This window comes from Bubalus bubalis, chromosome 12, assembly GCF_019923935.1.
Source record: "Bubalus bubalis isolate 160015118507 breed Murrah chromosome 12, NDDB_SH_1, whole genome shotgun sequence".
Classification (NCBI taxonomy): Eukaryota; Metazoa; Chordata; class Mammalia; order Artiodactyla; family Bovidae; genus Bubalus; species Bubalus bubalis.
Window position 1 is genome coordinate 25501357 of NC_059168.1, and position 24529 is coordinate 25525885.

Consider the following 24529-nt stretch of genomic DNA (forward strand, 5'->3'; position numbering starts at 1 on the left):
TAAACTAAGTAAGCAGTTTTTCTTCCCAGCTAACACCGAGCAGAGCTTTCCACTAGAACAAGAATATCACTTTATTGGTAAAGTTATACTAGGAAAAAGGGGACTTTCCTGAGCAGATTTTTTCTATTAATTTAGATTTTATTCAACCAAAATAAATAAGAAAGCCATATGTGATTACTGATGTGTCTCCTGGGAAACATAGTTTTTTGGTTTTTTTTTTTCCCCCAAGAGCTGTGTGTAGTTATGACATTCTTCTCAAGGCTGGGCTAAGAAAGTACAGTCCTGACCTCTCTATCATTATCACCCAATATGTGATATTAGTTGGGAACCAAGAAATAAGCACACAGCACAAATGTGCAACCAAACCTTGCTGCTGCCTTAACACTTGTTCTCAGACAGACATAAGGGGCAAAAACACACTAGGTCAGAATGAGTTGATTTCTGAAGATCACTAAAATCTACCACCTTGGTGATCTGTGTGTCAAATCAACCTTTCCAACTGGTACCCACTGTCATAAAAAATCATGACTCTGGGAATTTGGGGGAGGAATAACAAAGGGAAGGAAAAAATACTGGGACACTAAAAGACAGACTTCATTTCACTTATTTTCATTTTCTTTTTTTTTTTAAAACTATTCCTAGATTTTATCTTCCTGAATATTAAAGAAAGATCTTTCAGGTCGGGTCTGATTTAGTATTGTGAGGACTTAGTTTTTATTCTTTGGATTCATAAAGGTGATGGCCTCTTAATTTCAACACTGTGGAAATATTTTCCTATCAATTAGCAATATCTGAACATGCTGATATGGAGCAATCTTTAAGGTATAATGTTAAGTAAAAAAAAAAAGTAAGGGGCAAAACAATGTGTGGAATATGCTTTCATCAGTGATAAAAAACAAAATGCATGCACACACACACTCTCTCTCTCATAAGACAGGTGTTCAGGAGGCAGGGTGCCTGGGCTCAGCTCAAGTCTTAGTTCTGCTTTTACTATCCCTATGGCCACTGGCAAGTCACTTACCTAACTTTTCTATGGCCCAATATATGGATGATAATAGGATCTATCTTGTAGGGCTTGAGAAAGGATTAAATGAGAAAACATGTGAAATAACCACTTATAAAAGCTACTATTAGGATTAGGATTATTTCATGCATGGATATTTTGTGGAAGGATTCAAAAGAAACTTTTAACACTGGTTGCCTACAGTCTTAAGGGTCTTTGAAAAGACAGGAAGAATATTCTTTCTAATTGAAAAAAAGGTAGGATGTGCACTTCTGGAAGTGAGGAATGAATGCACCACAGTGATGTCTTCATACTTCACACACAGGTGGAAATCTCTACCACTCTCTGCTCATATTATAAGACTGACCTCTTAGAGGGTTTGTTCCAAGAAGAGATCTGTCACAGGAACACAATGTCCACGCGTTATAACAAAGTATTTGTGAAATGAACTACAGAAAAGACAGAAATGTCCCTTATGCAATACGGTCACTCATGGGTCAGGGGGGTTATTATCAAAAAACAAACAAAACCCCCAGCTATGATCCTGCAAGTAAGCATAATACCTGTATGTAGAAAGGAATTCCAGCACTGCGTCTTGTGGCACAGAGTTTAGACGAAGGATCACAGCACTTAATTTCCTCTAAAACACTCAATAACCACTCTTCCGGTAGCTTTTGCAGACTCACATTAGGGCACCTAAAAGGCATATGTAAAGTAAACATTTGGAATTATCAGGTACCAAAAGGTAAAAGCACAAACTATTGACACACATTAACACTGTTAGGAAAGAACAAAATCCTGGCATTCGGAAGGAGGGAAATTAAAAGTGTCTCACTTTCTACTTTTCACCTCCTTTCTTTTTTATGATGGGTCTTAGGATTTGAAGCTGTGACAGGTTCTATTTCTTACAAAAACACACACAGCACGTGTCTTATCTGTAAATGAGCTTTAATATCTAAGCTTGCACCCACATCCAAAATGTTCTGAAGGTTAACCAAGGACTCACCAATGTTCTATATTGCAAAATTCAAGATTTCCAGTGAGAGGAACATAACCTTATAGTTTATTATAGTTTATAGTCTGCAGTTATAGAAACTATATATATTCAAAGAAAATATATTTTTGAAACTATATTTTAATAAATTACTCTTTGGTTTCTCAAAGTGTAGTCTATTACAAACTAAATTTTCATCCAGATCCTACATAGAATTAATAAAGAAAGTTGTTTGGAAAGAGCCTTAAACATTGTGAAGTTATTTGGACATTACTCTTAGTGAGATTCTGCTCTACTATGTTAACTGTTATTTTAGAATGCAATTTTTTTTCAGCATATGCCCTAATGTGGTGGTTTGGTGGTGGTGGTCTAGTCACTTAAGTCGTGTCTGACTCTTGTGACCCCATGGACTTTAGCCCACCAGGCTTCTCTGTCCATAGAATACTTCAGGCAAGAATATTGGAGTAGGTTGCCATTTCCTCCACCAGGCTATGTCCTAATATGCAATTATATAACCTTATCCTAAGAAACAGCATATTTAATGGTAGATAGACAATTATTTTAGGAGGATAATTGCATTTTTTAAACATTAATACAAAAATAGAGAGATAAAGTCCAAAGGAAAAATACTCTTCTCTTTTTTGAATTGAAGAAGACAATCTGTAGAAAGGTAACTGATTTCTAATTTGTAAAGAGAATTAGAGCTCTTAGAAACATGTGGTTTTGTGTGTGTGTGTGTTTTTTAATTGAAATATAGTTGATATACAATGTTGGGTTACTCTCTGGTGGGGACTTTTTCTCTTTATTTTAGTTTGGTTTAAGAATGACAACTTCAGTTTCTAACATTCCAAATAGCAACTCAAATTTAGTTATGTCTTGCATAGAACAAAATATACATCAATACAACTGCTTTGAAAGGAGGCATTTTTTAAAGTTTGACATGGGCCTGAAAAACATTATTTCAGCCACAGATGTTACAACCAAATCTCCCTATTCCCAGCAGGCTCTGTGATTTTTAAAGGTTTTTCCTTTTAGCCTGCTTAAAATCCGTTACCTCATTCCTGCTTCTTCCCACTTGGCTCCCTCAGCCACAAAAACCAGGCATCAACAGTCTAAATCACAAGATTAGAAGAGATTCAAAGGCAGAACAACCAAACTCAGAGTATGAACCTTGTTTAGATTCCAACTTGAAAAAAACAAATGTAAAAAAGGATACTTTCAAATAATACAGATAGTTATGTATATATTAGATATTATATGATCCCAAGGAATTATTTATAGGATGTGCCAATGGCACTGTGAATGTGGAAGAAAGTGTCTGTATTTTTTAGAGATGCATATAAAGTGCATAGGAGTAAAAATAACATTTTAGGGATATACTTTGTAAAACTTTAGCCAAGGACAATGAAAGGGATAGATGAAGTATATGTAACAAAACTCTGGTAACTGGTGAATCTGGATGATGGATAAAGGTGGTTCATTACATTATCCTTTCTCTCTCTCTCTGTCATGTATATACACACACACACACATATGTGTGTATGTGTTTGAAATTTTAATGTTTTATATGTTTATAATTTATATGTTTGGAAATTTTCATAAGAAATCCATTTATATGTTTGAATTTTTAATAATAAAAATAATCCACATGTTACTTATATTACTGAAGTTACTTTCTGATCACTAGGCGTGTATTAGTATCTTTTACAAATTACGATGAAAACATCTGTTTCACAGAACAATATCTTTCATTTACTACTAACGTTGCCAACTTGGTATAATCCTCACACAGTTGCCCAGTCAAAAGATGAAACCCAAATCCCTAGGAGCTGTTAAATTTAAGTGCTAATGATCCAGTTATGGCTTACTGCCTTTTTTGGCTCATTCTTCATTGTCTTTTAAGTATATTTGGGTTAACTTATACCACAATGGGTGAACAGAGGGGGAAAAAAAAAGAGAATTAAAGCAAAGACATCTTTTTGTGATCTTACCAGCCAAGATTAAAAGCTGGGGTCACAGAGATGAAAAAAGGAAAGACTGTTTGATCTGAAGTTCTCTGTGGATTTCATTGGCCCTTATTTTCTTCCCCACCCCAAGACCACTGGCTTACAGACAATGCTTCAGATGAAGGTTAAGTATTCCTGTAGGAATTCACTAAGTAAGAAAAACACAAGGGGGAAAAGGAACTGCAGGAGATGAGGGGTATTTTCCTATTTTCTTATTTTTCTATCAAGGGCACTGAAATGCTAGCACAACAAATACTAGTTCAGTAATGCCCCCTCCTCAACGCTGTCAATGAGCTTCTCCGGGGCCTCCCTGAGCTGGGACCAGGTGCCTGCCCTAAATGCTCAGGTACATATTTGGCTCAATCTGGTTCATGAGAGAGATATTATCAATTCTCTTATTATTTGCTTCAGTAGGTTTCATTCATTCACTTGGAAAAAGAAAGGTCTAAAAGATCAAAAAGATCTGCTTGGCACTATGCTATGCCCTAGGAAGGGAGAAGTAGAATACAAATTCCAAATTACACTCAATCCAGCAAGCAGGTTCCTTTGGATTTAGAACACATTGTTGTTACTGTTGCTGTTTAGTGGCTCAGTCGTGTCCAACTCTTTGCAACCCCATGGACTGCAGCCCGCCGTGCTCCTCTGTCCATGGGATTTCCCAGGCAAAAACACTGGAGTTGGGTTGCCATTTCCTTCTCCAGGGGATCTTCCCGACCTAGGGATCGAACCCACGTCTCCTGCACTAGCAGGTGGATTCTTTATCACTGAGTCACTAAGAAGCCCTAGAATGCATTACCAGAGTATATTGTTTTTAAGGATTGCCTTCTTAATCATATTTTAGTCAGGTTATCTTTCAGATTCATTTCAATCCTTGAATATCCACCATTAGAGTAGGGCTTAAAATAGTTTTGAAACAAACTGGTGATATGGAAAGAAAGCTAGCTGGAGAATCAAAATTGCCTGCAAGAAATCCACTCAGTAGATAAGCTACTTGTGACTGACTTGAGGTAAACTGTGAAGGTATTCTAACTCCTTTAGACAATTGGGGACATTTATTACCATTAATAAACTATTTTCTTAAATCAACTGAATGACTCACTGATCACCTAAAGAAATTACTTCACCTTCAAACAAAAGCAACTAATTTCACATTTTAAATATGAAATACACTTAAGGCCAAAATATGAAGCAAAATTAAATTATCAAAATTCAATTGCCAGGAAATTAGTTAAGTATAACCTCAACTGAGTAGAAGTTAAGCCTCTACCAATTATCTTCTTTTCCTAAAACAATAACTTACCAAGCTATTATCACTAAGGGTTTTTTTTTTCCTAGCTAAGAAGGAAGTAAATCCTTTCCCTTTCCCATAAACATACGTTCATTTTGTCAGGTTTAACAGCAACTCCAAATGAAAATTCATTCAAATAAGTAAGTTACTGGGTACAGAAAAGCAAACATCAAAAAAAACAAAGCTATTTATTTACTGATTGTTAATAAACTTTTACCTTACCATGGTTCCTTATTTTTCATTTGCTAATTGTTTAGATAATTTTCAATAAGGCAGACAAATGAGTCTGTCTGGGAACAAAACAAGGAGGTGTCCCTAACCTTGAAAGTGAAAGTTGCTCAGTCACGTCCGACTCTTTGCAACCCCATGACTATACAGTCCCTGGAATTCTCTAGGCCAGAATACTGGAGTGAGTAGCCTATCCCTTCTCCAGGGGATCTTCCTGATCCAAGAATCGAACCAGGGTCTACCTGCATTGCAGGCGGATTCTTTACCAACTGAGTTATCAGGGAAGCCTGTCCCTAACCTTAATATATAGTAAATAATGAGTATTTACTCAAGCTCAGCATCATCAGTCATCACCATCATCACCTGAATGAAAATATCTACAAACAATAATTTAAAAAAAAAAATCCAGGGAACACCAGATCCTAGCTCACAAAGCCCTACATATTTGAACAGCCTCATTCAACTTCATCTTATACCATTCTACTCTTTACTCGAAATGCTTTTGTATCCACTGTTCCCATTGCTTGGGAAGCTGCTGCTTCTTGTCATCTGAGCCTTGGCTTACTTTAGTGTAGGGAGAGAGAGAGACTTTTTCTTACACTAAACTTTATCACACCAAGGACACACAAAATTTATCTGACAGTTTATTATTATCTAGATGTCCTTTAAAATACAAACTCCGTGATATCAGGCACAAACTTTGTCCTGTTCACTTCTTTATTCCCAAACACACAGAATAGGGTCTGGCATCCCAATAGTTGGCTCAAATATCTGCTGAATAAACGAACAACTTATGACTTACCAACTCCATTAAGTGTACCATTGTAAGAAACCAGGCTGACACAACAAGAGGGTGTAGCAACTGGAAAGCAAAGTGTAAACAAAAGTGCTTTCCAATGCCAAGAGGAGCCCTTAGAGCCACAGCTGATTCCCCTCCTCAGCTTCCTCAAACAGGAATGAACACATTCAGAAATCTCTACATCCCATGGCCATAGTTCATTCAGGTGATGATGGTGATGACTGACTTTCTACTGAAATCCCCAAGCAAAATAAAATCTGTTAACCTAAATATTACTCCAAGAGAGAATTTTTCCCCAATATTCAAGAACAAAATCAAAGATGGGGTTCAAAACCCTATAGAGGGTTCCAGGGATCGAACCCAGGTCTCCCACATTGAGGCATATTCTATACCAGCTGAGTCACAAGGGAAGCCCAACTAATTGTGTGGCTATGGACAAATCACTTGATTTCTCAATGCCCAAGAATGAAAATAAAATCACTAATAATGAGACACTATTATCTGGGTTACTATTCCAAAGAGAGAGAACAATGACCCTATATTATATAAGTACCCAAAGCTCCTCATTAGACTGTCCCCAAAACACCTCATCATGGCATCACAAGCTACAGTCCCTTATTCAGGTCCTCACATGCCTCTCTTAGTTCTACAGTGATAAATGTTTCAAATTCAGATCCTAATAATTGTCTCTCAGTTCAGAGAAACTCTGGCTTACCACATCACACTCTCAATGGTCAGAGTGTTTCTACCCAGGCATACAGAAGATGTTCAGGAAATCGTGTGCTCAACGAATAAATAAGGACCAACTAGTATTGGTGCCAGCTACCCCATATTAGCTGTGCTTCCAATTAGGCAGATAACTGAAAAACTGGATGTGGAAAAGGAGGGCTAAAAAACCCATAAGGCTCCTCAATGGTGAAGTCACTGTGCTGTGCAGAGAAAAAAACAACAGCCCAACCTAGACTTCTGACTATTCAATGAAGCGTCTGTCTGTTCCCCAGCAAGGAAAGATTACTTCACAAGGAAGTGATTTCAAAACTCCAGAGTTGCTGCTGTTTATGATAATGAAGGAATTGAGAGGTAAAAATGGAACCATGCAAGGCTCCCAAGAACAATGCGACCAACTCTAGTTGTTTGTTTTGGTTCCTCATCACACAATCCAGGGAAAGGTCCCTGAGTAAAGCGGTCCATGGCTGTCTGTGCCAGCCCCATGCGTTCACCAGCCCCAGCCATGGGGAATTCCAAGCCTGCTTTGGTTAGCTAGTGCCTCTCCACTAAAACAGCTGACATCCGCTTTGTCTGAGGCTCTTTTGTTTTACTTCACTCCAGCGTCAAGTTAATGCAAAATACACAGTGTCTTTAATCTGAGTACATCATAAAAATTGTAACTTTCTTACAAGGGATTCAAGGTTCTTCATAAGCCAGTCTCACTAAATGTTATTAATCCACAAAAGACTCCTAAGAGATTGATTTACCACTTCTGAAGGAAGTTTACTAAAAATGTATCCAACATCCCTCAATCTTTCATACCCCAAATCCCCAGACTTTCCCAATCAGAAACTAGTAAGCAGCACTGTACTATGAGTAGAATGGAAATCAAAAAAGGCCTTAGAAAGCTGAATTCTCTTCCTTTATCAAAGGTGACACAGCAGCCTAGAGAGGTTTTCATGGCTTTGCTAGTGTCAACAGAGCTGGTAGGTAGAACTCAGCTCTAACTCATACCTCAATATTCTTTCCTCTACATTCTGAGGGAGGTGGTGGTTAAGGATGGGGATGTGGAAGGAAATCAGATCATTCTGCTTTTCCTGTTTATCAGTCAAGAAATAGTAGAAATTAAAAGAAATAAAATTAAAAGGCTGACAGGAAAGAGACAAGAGAGTCTGGATCTGGTTTGGTTTTTCTCTGCTAAGTGCCATAGCCCAAGTCACAAGAGTCGGACACGACTGAGTGACTAACACTTTCATAGCTTGAGTCTCTACCAAAAGTAACAGAAATGAACAGGCCAGTCCATGGCTGCTTTTTAGGTCTTTGTGTTGTCTTGAGAAGATCACTGAAGCAAATTATTCTTCCATAAACAGATTAGTCCAATTTCTATCCACAAAGCTATCTCACTGGTAGTGGGTAAGGATTCTAAGATAAGCATAAAACCCAGACTGAAATCAAATTACACATGCTGTATACCCAACTAATTGGTCATTAGACTATTTTGTGCCAATAAATCAGGTCCCCTGACTACACAGTGGCTTTCCAATGGTTTATCCATCCACCTAAGGACAGTAACAGAGAGCTATTTTTTGTCGAGTTCTGATTAGTTATATTATGATTGAGAAATGTTACCTTCATTTCCTCAGACTTTTTCTGTAGGGTTATTTTTCCTAATTTAGAGATTTTTCCAAGCTCCTATTATTTCATAAGCTAAATTCTCCAATTCTCCACTCCATTCATTCTTCAGTCAAGTACTGTTTATTATTTCAAGGTTCATGTTTATTATTTCAATTAAATTAAACAGTGACAGATGGGCAGGAAGGTTGTGGGCATGTACATGCACATTTTAAAAAGGGAACACAGCCTTGAAGCATGGAGAAATTTTAAGCCTGAAAAACGATTTGCCCAAATGAGATCCAGTGAGAAAGCTACATATCAACAGAAGCCATCTTAACCTCCCTCTCTACCATCAAATATTGTTGAGGTTTACTGCAGGCTAAAACATCAGGGGCTACTGTAAAGCCTCAGCTGCAGGCACAGGCAATGACAACAATGGCCAAATAGAAATTAAATTACCAGTCGGCAAGCCATAAGGAGAAGGGCAAGATAGGTGGATTTTAAAAAAAAGTGGTTAGATAAATGTGGATTTAAAAAAAAAGTGGTTAGATAAATGTAACAAATTGTTGGTTCTCTTATTTAATGTAACTATTCCCTGAGATCACAAAGGAAAAAATTAATATTAACAACTCTGGGATCTTACTAAAAAAGCTGAGATAGAAGCTATTCACTAAGAACAAGATCCATCTGTTACTGAGTCTAAAATCACTGAGAATTAGTATCAGAACTTTAAAAAAAATGAGTATTCAAAGCTCCAGAAAGAAGGTAACATCTTATGCAACTGTGGGGTGGACTTAAAAATAGAAATTCAAGGATCACAAGTCAAACACACAAAGATTTAGATTTTAAACATTAAGACATTCTAAAAAATTTTAAAAACAGAAAAAACTCATTAAGACATTCTAGTTTTCCTCAAATCCTTCTAATCTACTATAGAAATGGCAGATTTAAAGGACTTTTTTACCTACATAAAGTATTAATATGGCTTCCAAGAGTGGATGACCACTTAATTTGTTCTTCTTTAATTATCGAAACAAGTATACTATCATCTATGAAGCAAGTTGCCAGTCCACGTTCGATGCACGATACTGGATGCTTGGGGCTGGTGCACTGGGATGACCCAGAGGGATGGTACAGGGAGGGAGGAGGAAGGAGGGTTCAGGATGGGGAACACGTGTATGTATACCTGTGGCGGATTCATGTTGATATATGGCAAACCAATACAATATTGTAAAGTTAAAAAATAAAATAAAATATAAAAAAAAATTTTCAAATAAAAATCATAAGATACTCAGAAATGCCAATGGAGATGAAGATAAGGCTGAGAGATTATATATGTATTTTTTTTAATTTAGTATTGAATGACTTTTCCCCAAACCTGTACATTATGTTCTACATTTATTTCTTGCTCAATTGCATATTCTTTAGAGACTTGATCTTTCAGTCTCCAGTAGAGTGAAATTATTTTTTATTATTATATTCCAAAGGTGTATAAGAAGTTTTCTGTTGAATTGTAGTAGTTATAATTAATTCATGAAAGTTGAAAAACATATAAAAATGACTTCTGTCCACCATAACTGTTGATGCCATAAGTCAGCACCAGCATTCTATGACAAAAATCGCTAAATGTCAGCAGTTCAGTTTTTCAAGCCAATAATGTGAGACTGATTGTAATTAGTGCAGTAAATATTCATGGATTAAGCTACATTTCAATAAGCAGAGCAACTCAAAAAAATGAAGAGCAAGACAATATCAAGTACTCATGAACCTTCCTTCTAGATTTAGAATTACAGAACAATTTAATCCCCTTAAGAGTTAAGCTTTTAATTTCTGGTTGAATAAATGAAAGCTAGATTCCCTGGTGTAGCACTCTTCAGTTCATTTTCATTGAAAGAATAACCTGAAATACTAAAGTGACAGCACATAAATAAGCAATATGAATTTCATCAGAAACCTGAATTTACAGTTGTAACTTTAATGCATTAAACCACTAATCAAATGCTTAAGCAGGGAATTATGCATAGGAAGGTGATTACTTTTTTAAAAAGTATATGAATATTTCATAAAATTTTAAACAGAAAGCACCATATTACAAATCAGATTCTTAGAATCTGAGAAAATTAACTCAACATATTAAGTATTAAGTATGTGTGTCTGTGTGTATGTATGTGTGTGCAAGTGCTGCTTTCAAAAAATTCCCAGAAAAGAGAATAGTGTCTGCCACTCCTATTTATTCTTAGATGATTGTTTAATGGTGAAGTCAGTTTACATTTGAAGACCTTCTGAATAATCTTATTAAAAACCAATTCAAACAATGTGGCTCATGTTTAACTCTTCGGTTATTTACCCATTAATCTCTTTAAGTGCTTGCTTCCTTCACACAGCTGTAGTTCAAGAGGTGGCCAGCAGTTGGCCTCCATTTCAGTGGATTTTCATGAAAGTCCAGATTTCTTTCTGCAAACTTTAAAAACGCTGTATGCCTAAATAACTTTTTCATAACTTAAAAGCTTTCAAAAGGATCCAAAAGAAACATATTTTTCTTTTAAAAATAAAAACCAAACAAAAGGAAGCCACACATACTGCAAAGATGTTCTCCGTAAAACATTCTGTTCAGCAGATCTGAGATGTCTCCAAAGGGATCAAGAACCACTTGGTTTTGGAAGCAACAGTTGGGAACTCATAACAGGTTGGTTAAAAGCCAATAGTGACAGCCATGAGGAGCTCTTTAATGCAGATTAGGCTGCAATACTAGGCACTGGGCCTTGTCTTGTCTTCCTACTCCATTTATTTGGAATGCCTTCAATAGTACTTTCGACTACACAATACAGTTGTTGAAAAGCCTCTGTCCCTGGTCTTCTGTTCTTTTCTCCTTTTAAGTTTTTCCCTAAAGACTGCAATCATATTATGATATTTATGAAGAGAGCTCAGAAGATTATCTCCGTTTCTGTAATATCACCCAAACTAATCCATCTCCCAGTTATGACTTAAATATTTTCACCAGGATATGCCACCATCATCTCACACTCAACACATACAAAACAAACTTAGTCGTCTTTATCAAACGAATCCCCTCTTTCAGTCCCCTTGCCTTTGTTAACATCAATTCCACTTTTCTGGTCACTAGGAATTAAAGCCCAGGAACAGTCATGGACTCCCTGGGGACCTTCATTACACACATTCTGTTTGCTTCACGTGGCAGATTCCATTCTTCAAAGATGGCCACCACTATATCTCCCATCCAAATGTACTTCTACAATATGATCTTGCCACTCTACCATCAAACGGTAAAGTTTAAGTCTAATGCCCCTCCCCTTGAATCCAAGTGGCTTTAAGACTCACTTAGAGCCAAAACAATGTAACTGAAGTAATGCTATGAGACTTCCAAGGCCAGGTCAGAAAGGACCATGCAGTTTCTTCCTGGTTCTCTTGGAAACCTCTCTCTAGAGGAAGCCAGCTGCCATATAAGAACTTCAGCTACCCTACGACTGCCATGCTGAAAGGCCACTTGCAGTCCAAACGAGGCCCTATCTTCTAGTTATCCCACCAAGGTGCCATAATGTGAATAAATCTGTTTAGGACCCTCCTGACCAGTTCATCTGTCAGCTGAATACCACCAACTGAATTCAGTAAATACCCCAAGGAGAAGAATCACTCAGGTATGTACTGCCCTAATTCTTGACGCATAAAATCATAAAATAAGAGATGTCCACGGCTTCCCTTCTAAGCATTCAAAATGTCATGTGTAGAGTTGTTACTACATGGGGCTAAACATTAATTGAGATGTCACTTCTTTCCCTCCATTCCTAGAGCCATCATCAAAGCTTGTATCACCTCTGCTCCAGATTATTGATAGCTGATGCCAGGCTCTCCTCACTACTATCTGTCATTACAATCTATCTAACCTAACACTTCCAACGGAAAAACTACTTTGATGTACCAACACCATAACCAACATCAGTCTCATAATGTTTTACACTTGTAGAAAACTTTATAATGCAAAAGGATCTTCATAAATATCTATTTTACTTGATCCATATAAGAAAGACCAGAGAGATCTGTCATTAGGGCAAATAGTCTCTTCCTTACTTTATAGATAAAAAGAGACCAGAGGCTGAGGAGATTCAATTTTATACAATCTCACTGCCAGCAGAACTAAGACCTCATGTCATAGATCATTGTTATTTCTCTATTCTACTTGCCTTCTGAGATCTGTTTCAGATTAAGAAAATGTTCAGTGCCTCTTTCCATCCCAACTATAGCGACTCTGCTTTCTAGGCATCCATAATAAGGCTTTTTCTATTCAACTGGATGTTATTGCCTAGTAACTCTACCACCACCGCGACAATCAGGCTGGCTCACTTACTCACCTAACAATCTGCCAGGCTGATTATAGCCTCTCAGTATTTACTTACAAAGTCTCCTCCTTTCTCCTCCTATCTACTTAAACCTTACTCATGTGTTAGCACAAATTCTACCTCCTCCATTAAGCCCTACTAGCCTATCCCTGTTGCTTTCTCTCTGCTATTCCTACAGAATTTGCAAATTTCGCCCAAATTTTGACAGTTATATCGGATCATCTTGTTCAAGTGTCTTGGTCTCACTTTCCAGGCTCGTATTCAGCTAATACACATCCATACAGACAGCAATGCTGGGTGCTCACAGCCACTGTCTGTTCTGACCAGTCAGTGCCCATGACATACCATTTGTTAAATATTTTGAATTTCATCCCTGCTTATTTCCCCAACTAAACCATAAGCTCTTTGAGAGCAAGAAGCTTGTCTCATAAAGAAGTATTTCAGCCTCCAAACCAAGCATAGGACTAAACACACAGCTAGTGTTCAATACATACATTTGCTAACTGATCTGAAGGGAGTGAAGTGGATTGTGCTGTGAGAAAAAAATATTCTTAAGTCATCTCTACATTGGAAAGAAAGAGTTGCAAAGATAACAAAATATTTTCAAGATCAGCAGTTTAATGTCAGGGACATTTAAAAATGTATCATTTAAAGATATTCTGTGCAGCTCATAACGGTAGAAATGTTTTATAAATGTTTTTACCAGGAGTGTGAAAAAGTGTTTCAAAAATATTCAAGGAGTAGATGTCTTAACGGCCCAAAATAAAATGTTTGCTGAGGCTACAAGGCTGGCAGAACTCTGCTTCATTTCAAAAAGTTTCCAGGCAATGGAAATGTTTTCTTGGAAAATACTACCTTTATTTAGAGAACACTTGCCATGAACACTTAGTCATTAAGTAATTTAAGGTTTCCTCACAAGCTCTTTGGAGGAAATCTATTATATGAATGAATGAAATTATCAGCCAGCACCTATAATGTAAAAAAAAAAATACATTTGGCTAAATATATGAAATCTACCTGAGTATTTTTCCAAGTAAGTGGGAAAATCTTTTATATTTTTTGGTCTATTTACTGTTCTTTTACATTTTTCTACAAGATAAAATTACGAATAAAAACACAAAATCCTTAAGTGTTTCTCTGTCTGTAATGCACACAAATCCAAAAAACTGGAGGGCTTATTTTATTCCACAAGCCAAGTAATTTTCAAACAGACAAAACAGTGATTTCATTCAATGAAAATAAATGTTAAACTTCAAAGCTATTTTTAGTAAGATCTTTGAGTTTGTGTCAAATCACCTTTCAATAAGAGAGCAACTCGGTTTGGACATTTCACTCCATCATCTGCAGTAAATCATACGGTGAAACCTAAGAAAACAATTTCTTCCAAGAGTTTTGAAGCCAACTCTTACTCTTTTAAACATCAAAAGACATAGCTAAATTCTACTTCAAGCACATGGCTTGTACATGTGGTCTTTTTAAAACGTACACAAAGGGATATTTGCTTTGTTTTTACCTGTTTAGGATTTCAGTGAGTTTCACAAAGCCAGTGTAAGCCAGTTCAAATGCTCCTCTGTGCCTGGACTGTAAAAGGTGTTGTTTAAAGTAATCTCCTATTTCTTTTACCTTCAAAACAAAATCAAAAAATAAATACTCAACTTAAGTTTACACTGACAGGTGTATTTATGTCCGTAACCACTTAGAACTCAGGTCTAGATGTCTGTCTAGCACCTACTATGCAACAGTTAATATTTTAAGCATTTTGACACTATCACAATTGATTCTCACAATGAAGCCATGAAAGAAGCACTATTATTATCTCCACTTTACGATGGGGAAAAATGAGGCCCAGAAAGACCAAGTAACTTATTCAAGGTCACACAGCAAGTCGATGGTAGAAACAGTGCATAAACCTAGGCAATTTGGCTCCAGAGCTGACCAAGGTTTAACAGCTACGCTAGACCTGCCTCCCTATGCCAGCTTCACAGACCTTGCTGTTTTCTCTGTTAGCTCACATCATTCAATACCAACAGCAAATCACAAAAAGTGACAACCTTCACTCACCTAGGCCTAGGTGAAATAATTACCTATTTTTTCTCTCTTCAAAAATTTTTTTTCTATTATGGCTAAAATATACATAAATTTTACCATTTTAACCATTCTTGGGTCTACAGTTCAGTGGCATTCAGTATATTCACTTTGCTGCACAACCACCATCTATCTACAGAATTTTTCATCTTCCCAAACTAAAGCTCCAACCTACTAAACAATATTTTCCAAAAATTACCTTTTTATACACATGCGCGCGTGCACACACACACACACAAACGTTAATGGCCATGCAAGATTTAGGGCAAAGGGCACCCTGAAAATTGACAGGCTTCACTCTGAGTCAGAAGCATGGAGCTTTCCAGTATGCTACCCAATCACTTTCCTACATGCTGCCTTTCTCCATGCAAGTTTAAACAATTAACAAATATGACAATATATTTTAAAGAAGACATGACTGACAGTTAGTTGCTGATGAGGTTCTGCACAGCATGAACTGTTAATGAGTGGGTTGATTGTACTTTTATACCATAAGATTTGGTAGCTGATCAGCTTTAGAAAATCAAGATTCTGTATACAACCTCAGTACCTCTTGATCCAGGTCTTCCCAGCAGGTCACAGAATGGTGAAAAAGGAAGCTTACCCCAAATAGCTCACACATGTTTATCCAGAAACAACTTCTACCCTAGTACAGTGACTGTGTTCTGCACACATTAGAGATGATAAACAGTAGAAAGAGCAGTTGAACATGTGACCATGGGCAACTGCCTCAGTCTCCTCATCTATAAACTGGGAATAATAATAGCACTTGCCTCATAGACTGTGCGGAGAAGGCAATGGCACCCCACTCCAGTACTCCTGCCTGGAAAATCCCATGGACGAGGAGCCTGGTGGGCTGCAGTCCATGGGTTGCTAAGAGTCTGCACGACTGAGCGACTTTACTTTCACTTTTCACTTTCATGCATTGGAGAAGGAAATGGCAACCCACTCCAGTCTTCTTGCCTGGAGAATCCCAGGGACAGAGGAGCCTAGTGGGCTGCCGTCTATGGGGTCACAGAGTCAGACACGACTGAAGTGACTTAGCAGCAGCAGCAGCATAGACTGTATATTAAAGTGAGTTAATAAATCTAAAAGCTCAGCATAGGCCCTTAACTTATAAACCCATTCAGTTCAACTTGAGCTCCATATGGGCTTCCAAACAGAGAAAAGGTAACGCCATATTCTAAACTCAAAATATATACAATTATAGAAAGATGGGTGATACATTTAGAGATATAAGAATCAGACATGAGGTCAAGAAAGAACCAAAGAAGCAAGCTACAACAGAAGTTTTAAATCTATTTAAGTTTAAAACACTTCAATATCATCAAAGAGTGGCATGTCGTGCTCTTCAGCTAAAGTTTTCAGGTGAAGATCTGATGATACCCCTAATTTTTAATATTTTTGATAAGCTACATACTACTAGTTGTCACCTGGAGAAGGGAAAGGCTACCCACTCCAGTATTCTAGCCTGGAGAATTCCATGGACTGTATAGTCCATGGGGTCGCAAAGAGTCAGACACGACTGAGTGACTTTCACTAGTTGTCAGGGTAAGCCTTACCCTTTTACCTTCAATATGTAATTTCAGAGTATATTTTGAACAGAATTATCAAGCACTAATTCTGCATTTAACCCCCAAGACAGACCTGTAGCTCAATAACCTTACAAAATAGAACCGAAAGAAATATCAGTTACTTATCTGGTTATGACCATCACTTTCATTACTTGAAAAACTAAAGATTTCTAAGAAGGTGTTTTAAGGCACAAAAAATAAAAACAGGAAGTCACAGAGACGGGGTCTCTCTATATCCTGAATTTTTTTAATATTAAAGACATTAAAACATGCTTCAGGAAAACGAATGTTCCCAGTAAAGTGCTTCTCTGTGGATTTACAATCTAGTTCACAAACAAAGATCAGATGTTCCTTGCTTCCTTTACCTTAATTCCCTTTAAAGGGGCCCAAATCAAAAAGCATATAGATGGTCTCTCTTCTCAACCCTAGGTACTCCTGGTCTCAGAAAACAGTATGAGATTCTAAAGACATATGTGAGAAGTAGACAGTTTTTCTTATTTCAATTTGCACTTTATTTCCCAACAAACCTACCTAGGTAATATCAAGGCTTAATATGAATTTTTCCCTTTAAAGAGAGTATATTTCTATTCATCAGATAGTAAGTACTTCTTTAGCAGTCTGTCAAATGCTCAGTAGCTCAGTTTTGGGTAGACAAAGAACAAAACAAGACGTCTGTCCTCAGAAGGCTTTCAGTTCAGAGAAAACCAATATGCTGGATGGTACCTATCAGGAGCTTAACTGCACTAAGAAATGAAAATTCTTTTTACATTGAAATAAATTATTACAGTAAGATTAATGGCTTGATGTGAAGAACTGACCCACTGGAAAAGACCCTGATGCTGGGAAAGACTGAAGGCAGGAGAAGGGGACGAAAGAGGATGAGATGGTTGGATGGCATCGATGGACATGAGTTTGAGCAGGCTCTGGGAGTTGTTGATGGGCAGGGAAGGCTGGTGTGCTGCAGTCCATGGGGTCGCAAAGAGCTGGACAGAACTGAGCGACTGAACTGAACTGAAGATTAGTGGCTAGACCTTAAACAGGTTATACTTGGGTGAATCAATATGGAAAAAGATAACTAACATAAGAAACAGCTGGGATATTAGAATGAATGAACAAACACTTATTAAGTACCTGTTACCTCCCAGATACTTCATGGGGTCTTTTTATATGAATGAACACAGACTATACAGGAGATTAATAGCAGACCTAGCTGAATGGCCTCAAGGTTTCATGCTAGAAAACAGTGGAAGAAGACAGGGTTGCAAGGTAGGGATGTACCTATCACACAAGGAGTGGGAGGGGTCAACCTGGCAACGTGGTCCATGAGTAGCTGGACAAGGAAAAGGAGCCATGCCTTCCCTTGGATGAACAGAGTACAGGGAACATATTTAACTCTGCAGAAACTTACAACAATAGTAGAATCAGAATAATAATTTTTTAATTTAATTAAAACAATGAAACAGTCCTCTGAAAATTCAAGTTGATTGTCTTTTATTCTATTTGATGCTAATCTCCTATTTAAAGTTCACAAAAACATTTCTTTCTTTTTTATTTATGTTTTTTTCGCTGTGCTGGGTCTTTGTTACTACATGGGCTTTCCTCTAGTTGCGGGGAGCGGGAGCTAGTGCACCAGCTTCTCACTGCGGGGGCTTCTTTTGTTGCAGAGTACAGGCTCTAGGGCATGCAGGCTTCATCAGTTGTGGCTCCCAGGCTTTAGAGCACAGGCTCAATAATCATGGCATATGGGCTTAGCTGCTCCATGGCATGTGGGATCTTACCAGACCGGGGTCAAACCTGTGTCTCCTGCAGTGCAGGAGGATTCTTTACCACTGAGCCACCAAGAAAGCCTCAAAACATTTCTTTTCTCATGGATGATGTCTTTATAAAACATTTTCTTAATAAATAATACATATCTTAGACTTTTTGAAAGGGAATTAAAGTATCAATAAAAATTTTTTCAAAGGCCACTTATTTCTAGTCTTAAAATTAAATTCTAGTCACTAGGTTTTTGGGGGATGGTTTTGGTCACCAATGAAAAGCTATGATAAACCTAGACAGTGTGTTTAAAAGGATAGACATCACTTTGCCAACAAAGGTCCATATAGTCAAAGCTATGGTTTTTCCAATAGTCCTGTATGGATGTGAGAGTTGGATCATAAAGAAGGCTGAGTGCCGAAGAACTGATGCTTTTGAACTGTGGTGCTGGAGAAGACTCTTGAGAGTCCCTTGGACAGCAAGGAGGTCAAAACAGTCAATCCTAAAGGAAATCAACCCTGAATATTCATTGAGAGGACTGATGGCTGAAACTGAAGCTCCAATACTTTGGCCACCTGATGCAAACAGCCAACTCACTGGAAAAGACCCTGATGCTGGGAAAGATTGAAGGCAGGGAAGAGAGGGGGATGACAGAGGATGAGATGGCTGGATGGCATCACTGACTCTATGGACCTGAATTTGAGCAAACTCTGGGAGATAGGGAAGGACAGGGAAGCCTGATGTGCTGTAGTCCATGGGGTAGCAAAACGTCGGACACAACTTAGTGACTGAACAACACTATCTTTTAAAGTTTAGTATATTCTGGTTCTAACTTTCCATAAAACCTACTTCTATAGACAAATTAACATGCTTTATGGATTTACAAGGTGTAAATTTCCACAGGGGACATGCCACGTCTCCAGGCACCTATAATTCAACTACGGACTAAACAGAGGAGCAACATAAATGTTCATCTAAAGCATGAACTCCACAAAGGACAAATGTAAATACATTTTTCATTTGTTCTTTATCTAAATAGTAGAGAGAAATACAGTAAAAAAAATAAAATAAAAAGCTAATTCCCTTCACTACAAGTTAGAAAGGCCAAAACAGATTCAAGTATACAGGTGGGACATTTCTACAAAGAGCATGTGCAGTGGTCAAGATCTGGGATTCTGGAGACAAGAAGTCTGGGTTTAGGAACCCTACTCAGCTTCCTTATCAATACAAGCTAATTATGTAACAGAGTTCCCTGCTCTGTGAAATGGGGATAAAACTAGAACCTACTTCACAGGATTATTCTAAGAAATAAATGAGATTATGCATATAAGCATTTAGCAGAGTACCTGGCAGAGAGTAGCAAGCAATATTGCTAAATGTCAATTTTTGTTTTTATTTTGTGTCATGAGGTAGTGAGACTTAATCCCTAAAACCTTAATTAATTTCCCTAAACCTTCTCTGGTGGCTCAGATGGTAAAGAATCTGTCCGCAATGTGAGAGACCCAAGTTTGATCCCTGGGTCAGGAAGATCCCCTGAAGAAGGGAATGGCTACCCACTCTAGTATTCTTAGGGTTTCCTTGGTGGCTCAGATGGTAAAGAATCTACCTGCAATGTGGGAGACCTGGTTTCGATTCCTGGGTCAGGAAGATACCCTAGAGAAGGAAATGGCTACCCACTCCAGTATTTTTGCTTGGAGAATCACATAAACTGAGGAGCCTGGTGGGCTACAGTCCATGGGGTCTCAAAGAATCAGACATGACAGAGCGATTAACACACACATTCATTCAAACCTTCAATTTTACTTAAGACACAGCCACTTCTTATAACCTTAGGGATGTCAAGAGGAATTTCTAATTCCACTTTGGTTAAATAGAATAGTTCATAAAAGTTTGTAGTATAGTAAGATAACGTTTTACACTGGACATTCTCTACCATTGTGATTTCTTACTAACACCTGGGATTTCTTCAAAGCCCAAACATTGTCCTCCTACATAATGATAACAAAGATGATGGTTTCCTGGTATTCAGGTATCCTCCCATCAGAACGTTTATTCTTTGTCTTCTGGCAAATTCTTAACCATGTGCCACTTTAACTAACAGTTGCCCTTCAGTCTGACTTTCTGAAATGAAATTCTGTCTTGAATCTCTTACTACACTTCTAAGCCCTTTGAAGTCAGAGAACCACATATTATATTTCTTAATGCTGCCACAACTCATGTAGTAAGGCAGTCAATATATAGTTGACTACATGATGTGATTCCATGCTCAACTTCACATCCCAGTAACATAACCGTGTAGCCTGCATTCAGTACAGTTCAATAAATACTTTGAACTGATTTCTAAAAACTAAACTTTGGTAGAAGAAAATACAGAAGCAATCTCTTGAAGACAGATGAATACTAATAAACATATATCCCATTTGTAGATCATTAACAAAAACTGAAACAGAAACAAAAGGCACTGAGGAAATGTATATGAAAATTACAACAGCATCTAAAGTAGGAGTTTTTTACTTGCCCATTTCTAATAGTTCAAACAGTTAATTATTTTTATTCATGTGATTTCTGGGGCAATAATTACTAGAAAGGGGAAAGCAGATATTAAAAAAAAAAATTCCACCCAGAAGCTTCTTTTTAGGAATATTAGGAGAAGTATATAAAGAGATGAACTGATGGCCCAGTAGAGGAAGTTGTTTAAGAAAAGCAGTGGGTACTCGGTATCCAATATCCCATGGAAAGAGGACCAACAATGTATCAAGTAAAGCTTCCAGCTCAAAGCCCAGACACAAACTAGTCAGGAAGTGGTAAGATAAGGTTGCATGCACTGCTCACTCTTTGAGGGTCTCGACTTACATCCCTCAAAGCTGGTTTTATCTCTGCCTCTGGGACAGGGACCTTATGAAAGAACCTTTCATTTCATGATTACAGCGCAGGAGGAAGGTCAGACGTGCCTCTGAATGAACACATTTTCCTCTTGCTAAGTCGTGGAGGACACACTGCTTCATACGCAGTCATCGAGGGAAGGTGCATTTGCTAAAAAGTTCAGTGGCAAGTTAACCTGACTACCCACTACTTGCAAAAATCTGGTTGGCTATGGGAAGCTGGGAAAATTAAATTTAAAGAAAGATTAAATGAGCCATGCAGAACAAAGGTGGCACTGTGTCGTGTCGGAACCGAGGCTGGGAAGCAGAAGAATCGGGTTCCTATCCCAGAGTTGCCACAAACCAGCTTTGTGATCTTGGGCAAACGAGGTAACATCCAAAGGCTTCAGTCACCCCTTGTGCAAGGGAGCTGGATAATATCATCTCTGTGATCCTTCCAGCGAGGAGTCTGTGAATTATATACTCAGAATTATAAACAAGCACCAGCTCCTCTACTCGAACAGCAGCAAAAATCCCCAAATTGGAGTTTCACTACCTGCTGGCCTGTTAAAAGCATCTTTATGCATGGGGGATTGAAGTTGTCCAAGGGCTGTCAAATCAGGGTGGGCTTCAAGGAGCTGAGTTTCCAAAAGAAATCCAGTCCTCCATCTACATGTGAGACCTCAAATTCCCAGTTGTAATGGAATCCTATTACTTTTTCAAGAGTGAAGGGTGAGTGGGGAACAAGAAAAGCATCAGGCTGCACATCAATATTTCAGGATCTATAGAACAGCTTCCCTCATCCACTGAGAGAAAAGCAGATTATGGTTTTTATGATTCTCAACAGTAAGAAATCCAAATTCCCAATTTTCACCTCAAACAGGGAACATTCTGTCTGCAAGTCACCTTTGTCTCTGCAGGTCTCCTGTGGTGACATTCACCTACACTGGGGATTCTTAAATCTGTAGCTTTGCCACTATGTGCCCAGAAGATCTGGAGAGACTAGGGCATCTGTGTTCTTCCCTAGGCCTGGTCCTGCCACTCCAACGCAAACTACATTCTTCTCTGTTGTTTATATTTTTAACTCTTAAAAGTACTAAGTACATGGCAGTATGTTTAAAGGAATTTCATGGAACAAAATTTTACCTTTAAAAGCAGGAATCCTCTATAATACAAATAACACTAATTTCTTGGTGACTTTAGAGTTCATTGTCTACATGCTCCCACACTTTCAGAAGCATTTTTTAATTTTTTTAGAAAAATTGAAATTTTTTTTAGTAAAATTGAAGGTAATCAAGATTCAAGTTTTCCAAAGAGGGCAGGGTTTCAATGTCAGAAGAGTGCTATCACATACGCTCTTGGTCACTCACTCAGTCATTAAATATTTGTGGGGTCGCCATGTGAATGGCAACATGAAGAAATGACCAGACCTCATTAGAATGGAAATGAATATTTCACAGAAAAACAGGATTCTATTTCTTATTCAAGAAAACAGTTATCAGGAGAGTTCTTTGGTTTGTAACAGCCTCTCTTTGTTGTTGTCACAAACATCTTGTCTATTTTACATTATTTTCCAATTTTGTATGGATGTGAGAGTTGGACTGTGAAGAAGTCTGAGCGCCGAAGAATTGATGCTTTTCAACTGTGGTGTTGGAGAAGACTCTTGAGAGTCCCTTGGACTGCAAGGAGATCGAACCAGTCCATTCTAAAGGAGATCAGCCCTGGGTGTTCACTGGAAGGAATGATGCTAAAGCTGAAACTCCAGTACTTTGGCCACCTCATGCGAAGAGTTGACTCATTGGAAAAGATTCTGATGCTGGGAGGGATTAGGGGCAGGAGGAGAAGGGGACGACAGAGGATGAGATGGCTGGATGGCATCACGGACTCGATGGACGTGAGTCTGGGTGACCTCCGGGAGTTGGTGATGGACAGGGAGGCCTGGCGTGCTGCGATTCATGGGGTCGCAAAGAGTCGGACACGACTGAGCGACTGAACTGAACTGAACTGAACTCCCAGTTTTAACCTGGATATCCCACATACCTTCATATGACTTGGATGTCCTACAAAAGGTGTCAAGTCAAAATGATTTTCACAGGAAGCTTTCAGGTCTTTCTCAGTTACAGTAAAAGTAAAACAATGTTTCCCTTAATTTTCTTTTTTTAAAACACAGGCCAACAAACCCCAAAACTAGATGTTTTAACTTGTCCTTGAAAAGCTGAGAAGTCAAGGGGCTCTCTAGCCCATGTTTACTTCTTAGTGAGATGGTGAACATCAGTGAAGTAATCATTAATCATAGCTGGATTCCTCAGCAAAGATGTTGGCATTGGCACTCTAGCCAGTCACCAGCAAGGACTGCAAGGAACGCTGGGACACTAACGCCTATTTGATTTGGAAGAGAATACGGAACATGATGAAGCCGGCAGTGTCCTGCTCCCCTTCACCACTCTCCATCTCAGAGCCTTGCAACATCACATGCCCAGCTGTTAACCAGATGCGAGCACATTAGCCACAGCAAGTGTGAGAATAAAAATATTAGCATTATTTCCATGGTAGTGGTCACATGGTTATTATAGAAATAATCAGTATTAGCATACTACAGTATTTGTTTTGTTCTTAGATGTCGTAACACCCTACGGGAAAAATTATCTTTATTTGAAAAAGGTTAAAAATGAAAGTACATGTTAATATATCTTTGCTGGAAAATGGTGGGAAATGGATTTGTTGAAACCATATGGAAAGGAAGAGGGAATCAATTAAAAACAGAAATCTAATAAATCTAAAATATTTCCAAATGAAATGCTTGTGGTAAGCTAATTTCTTGTAAACACTGCACTCAAGTCCCTTGAACAGTCCCAGATGGTGAACTAACTTTGTGGTCTTAAAATAAAAGTCAGCCAAAAAAACCAAAGTAACTATATAACTTTATCATCAATGCAGAGAGAACCATGAGATCCATAATTAACCTATATATGTATATTTTTTTTTCTTTCCAAAATTTAAGAGGTTTGTGGAGTTTTCCTAAACAGACGATTTCATTTAAATTTGAAGTTTGTGTGTATTCAATGGAGAAACAAAAATTCAAACGATAATACTGAAGTTAAAAGTGAGGTAAGAGCTAAAATTATTTATATAACTTAGAAAAATAAAAACATTTCTAAAAATGCCCAAGTTTGGAAATGTATTGCAAGGTCCAATTTCTACACATTAGTGAACCTTCTTCAGCTGACATCTGTTAAGATTTTATTCAAGAAAAATGTTT

At 37.9% G+C, this 24529-nt stretch overlaps 1 protein-coding gene across 10 annotated transcripts in view; it reads right to left on the minus strand.

Annotated features, from left to right (window-relative positions):
• The window catches only part of THADA (THADA armadillo repeat containing), a 332984-nt gene that overhangs the window by 255230 nt on the left and 53225 nt on the right, over positions 1 to 24529 (minus strand). For all 10 annotated transcript variants that reach the window (XM_025260937.3, XM_025260934.3, XM_044925857.2 and 7 more), the window contains 2 exons: positions 14509 to 14618; positions 1567 to 1699 (listed from right to left, as the gene is read on the minus strand). In XM_025260937.3, the coding sequence (XP_025116722.2) occupies positions 1567 to 1699; positions 14509 to 14618 (243 nt within the window). The remainder of the gene's footprint in view (positions 1 to 1566; positions 1700 to 14508; positions 14619 to 24529) is intronic.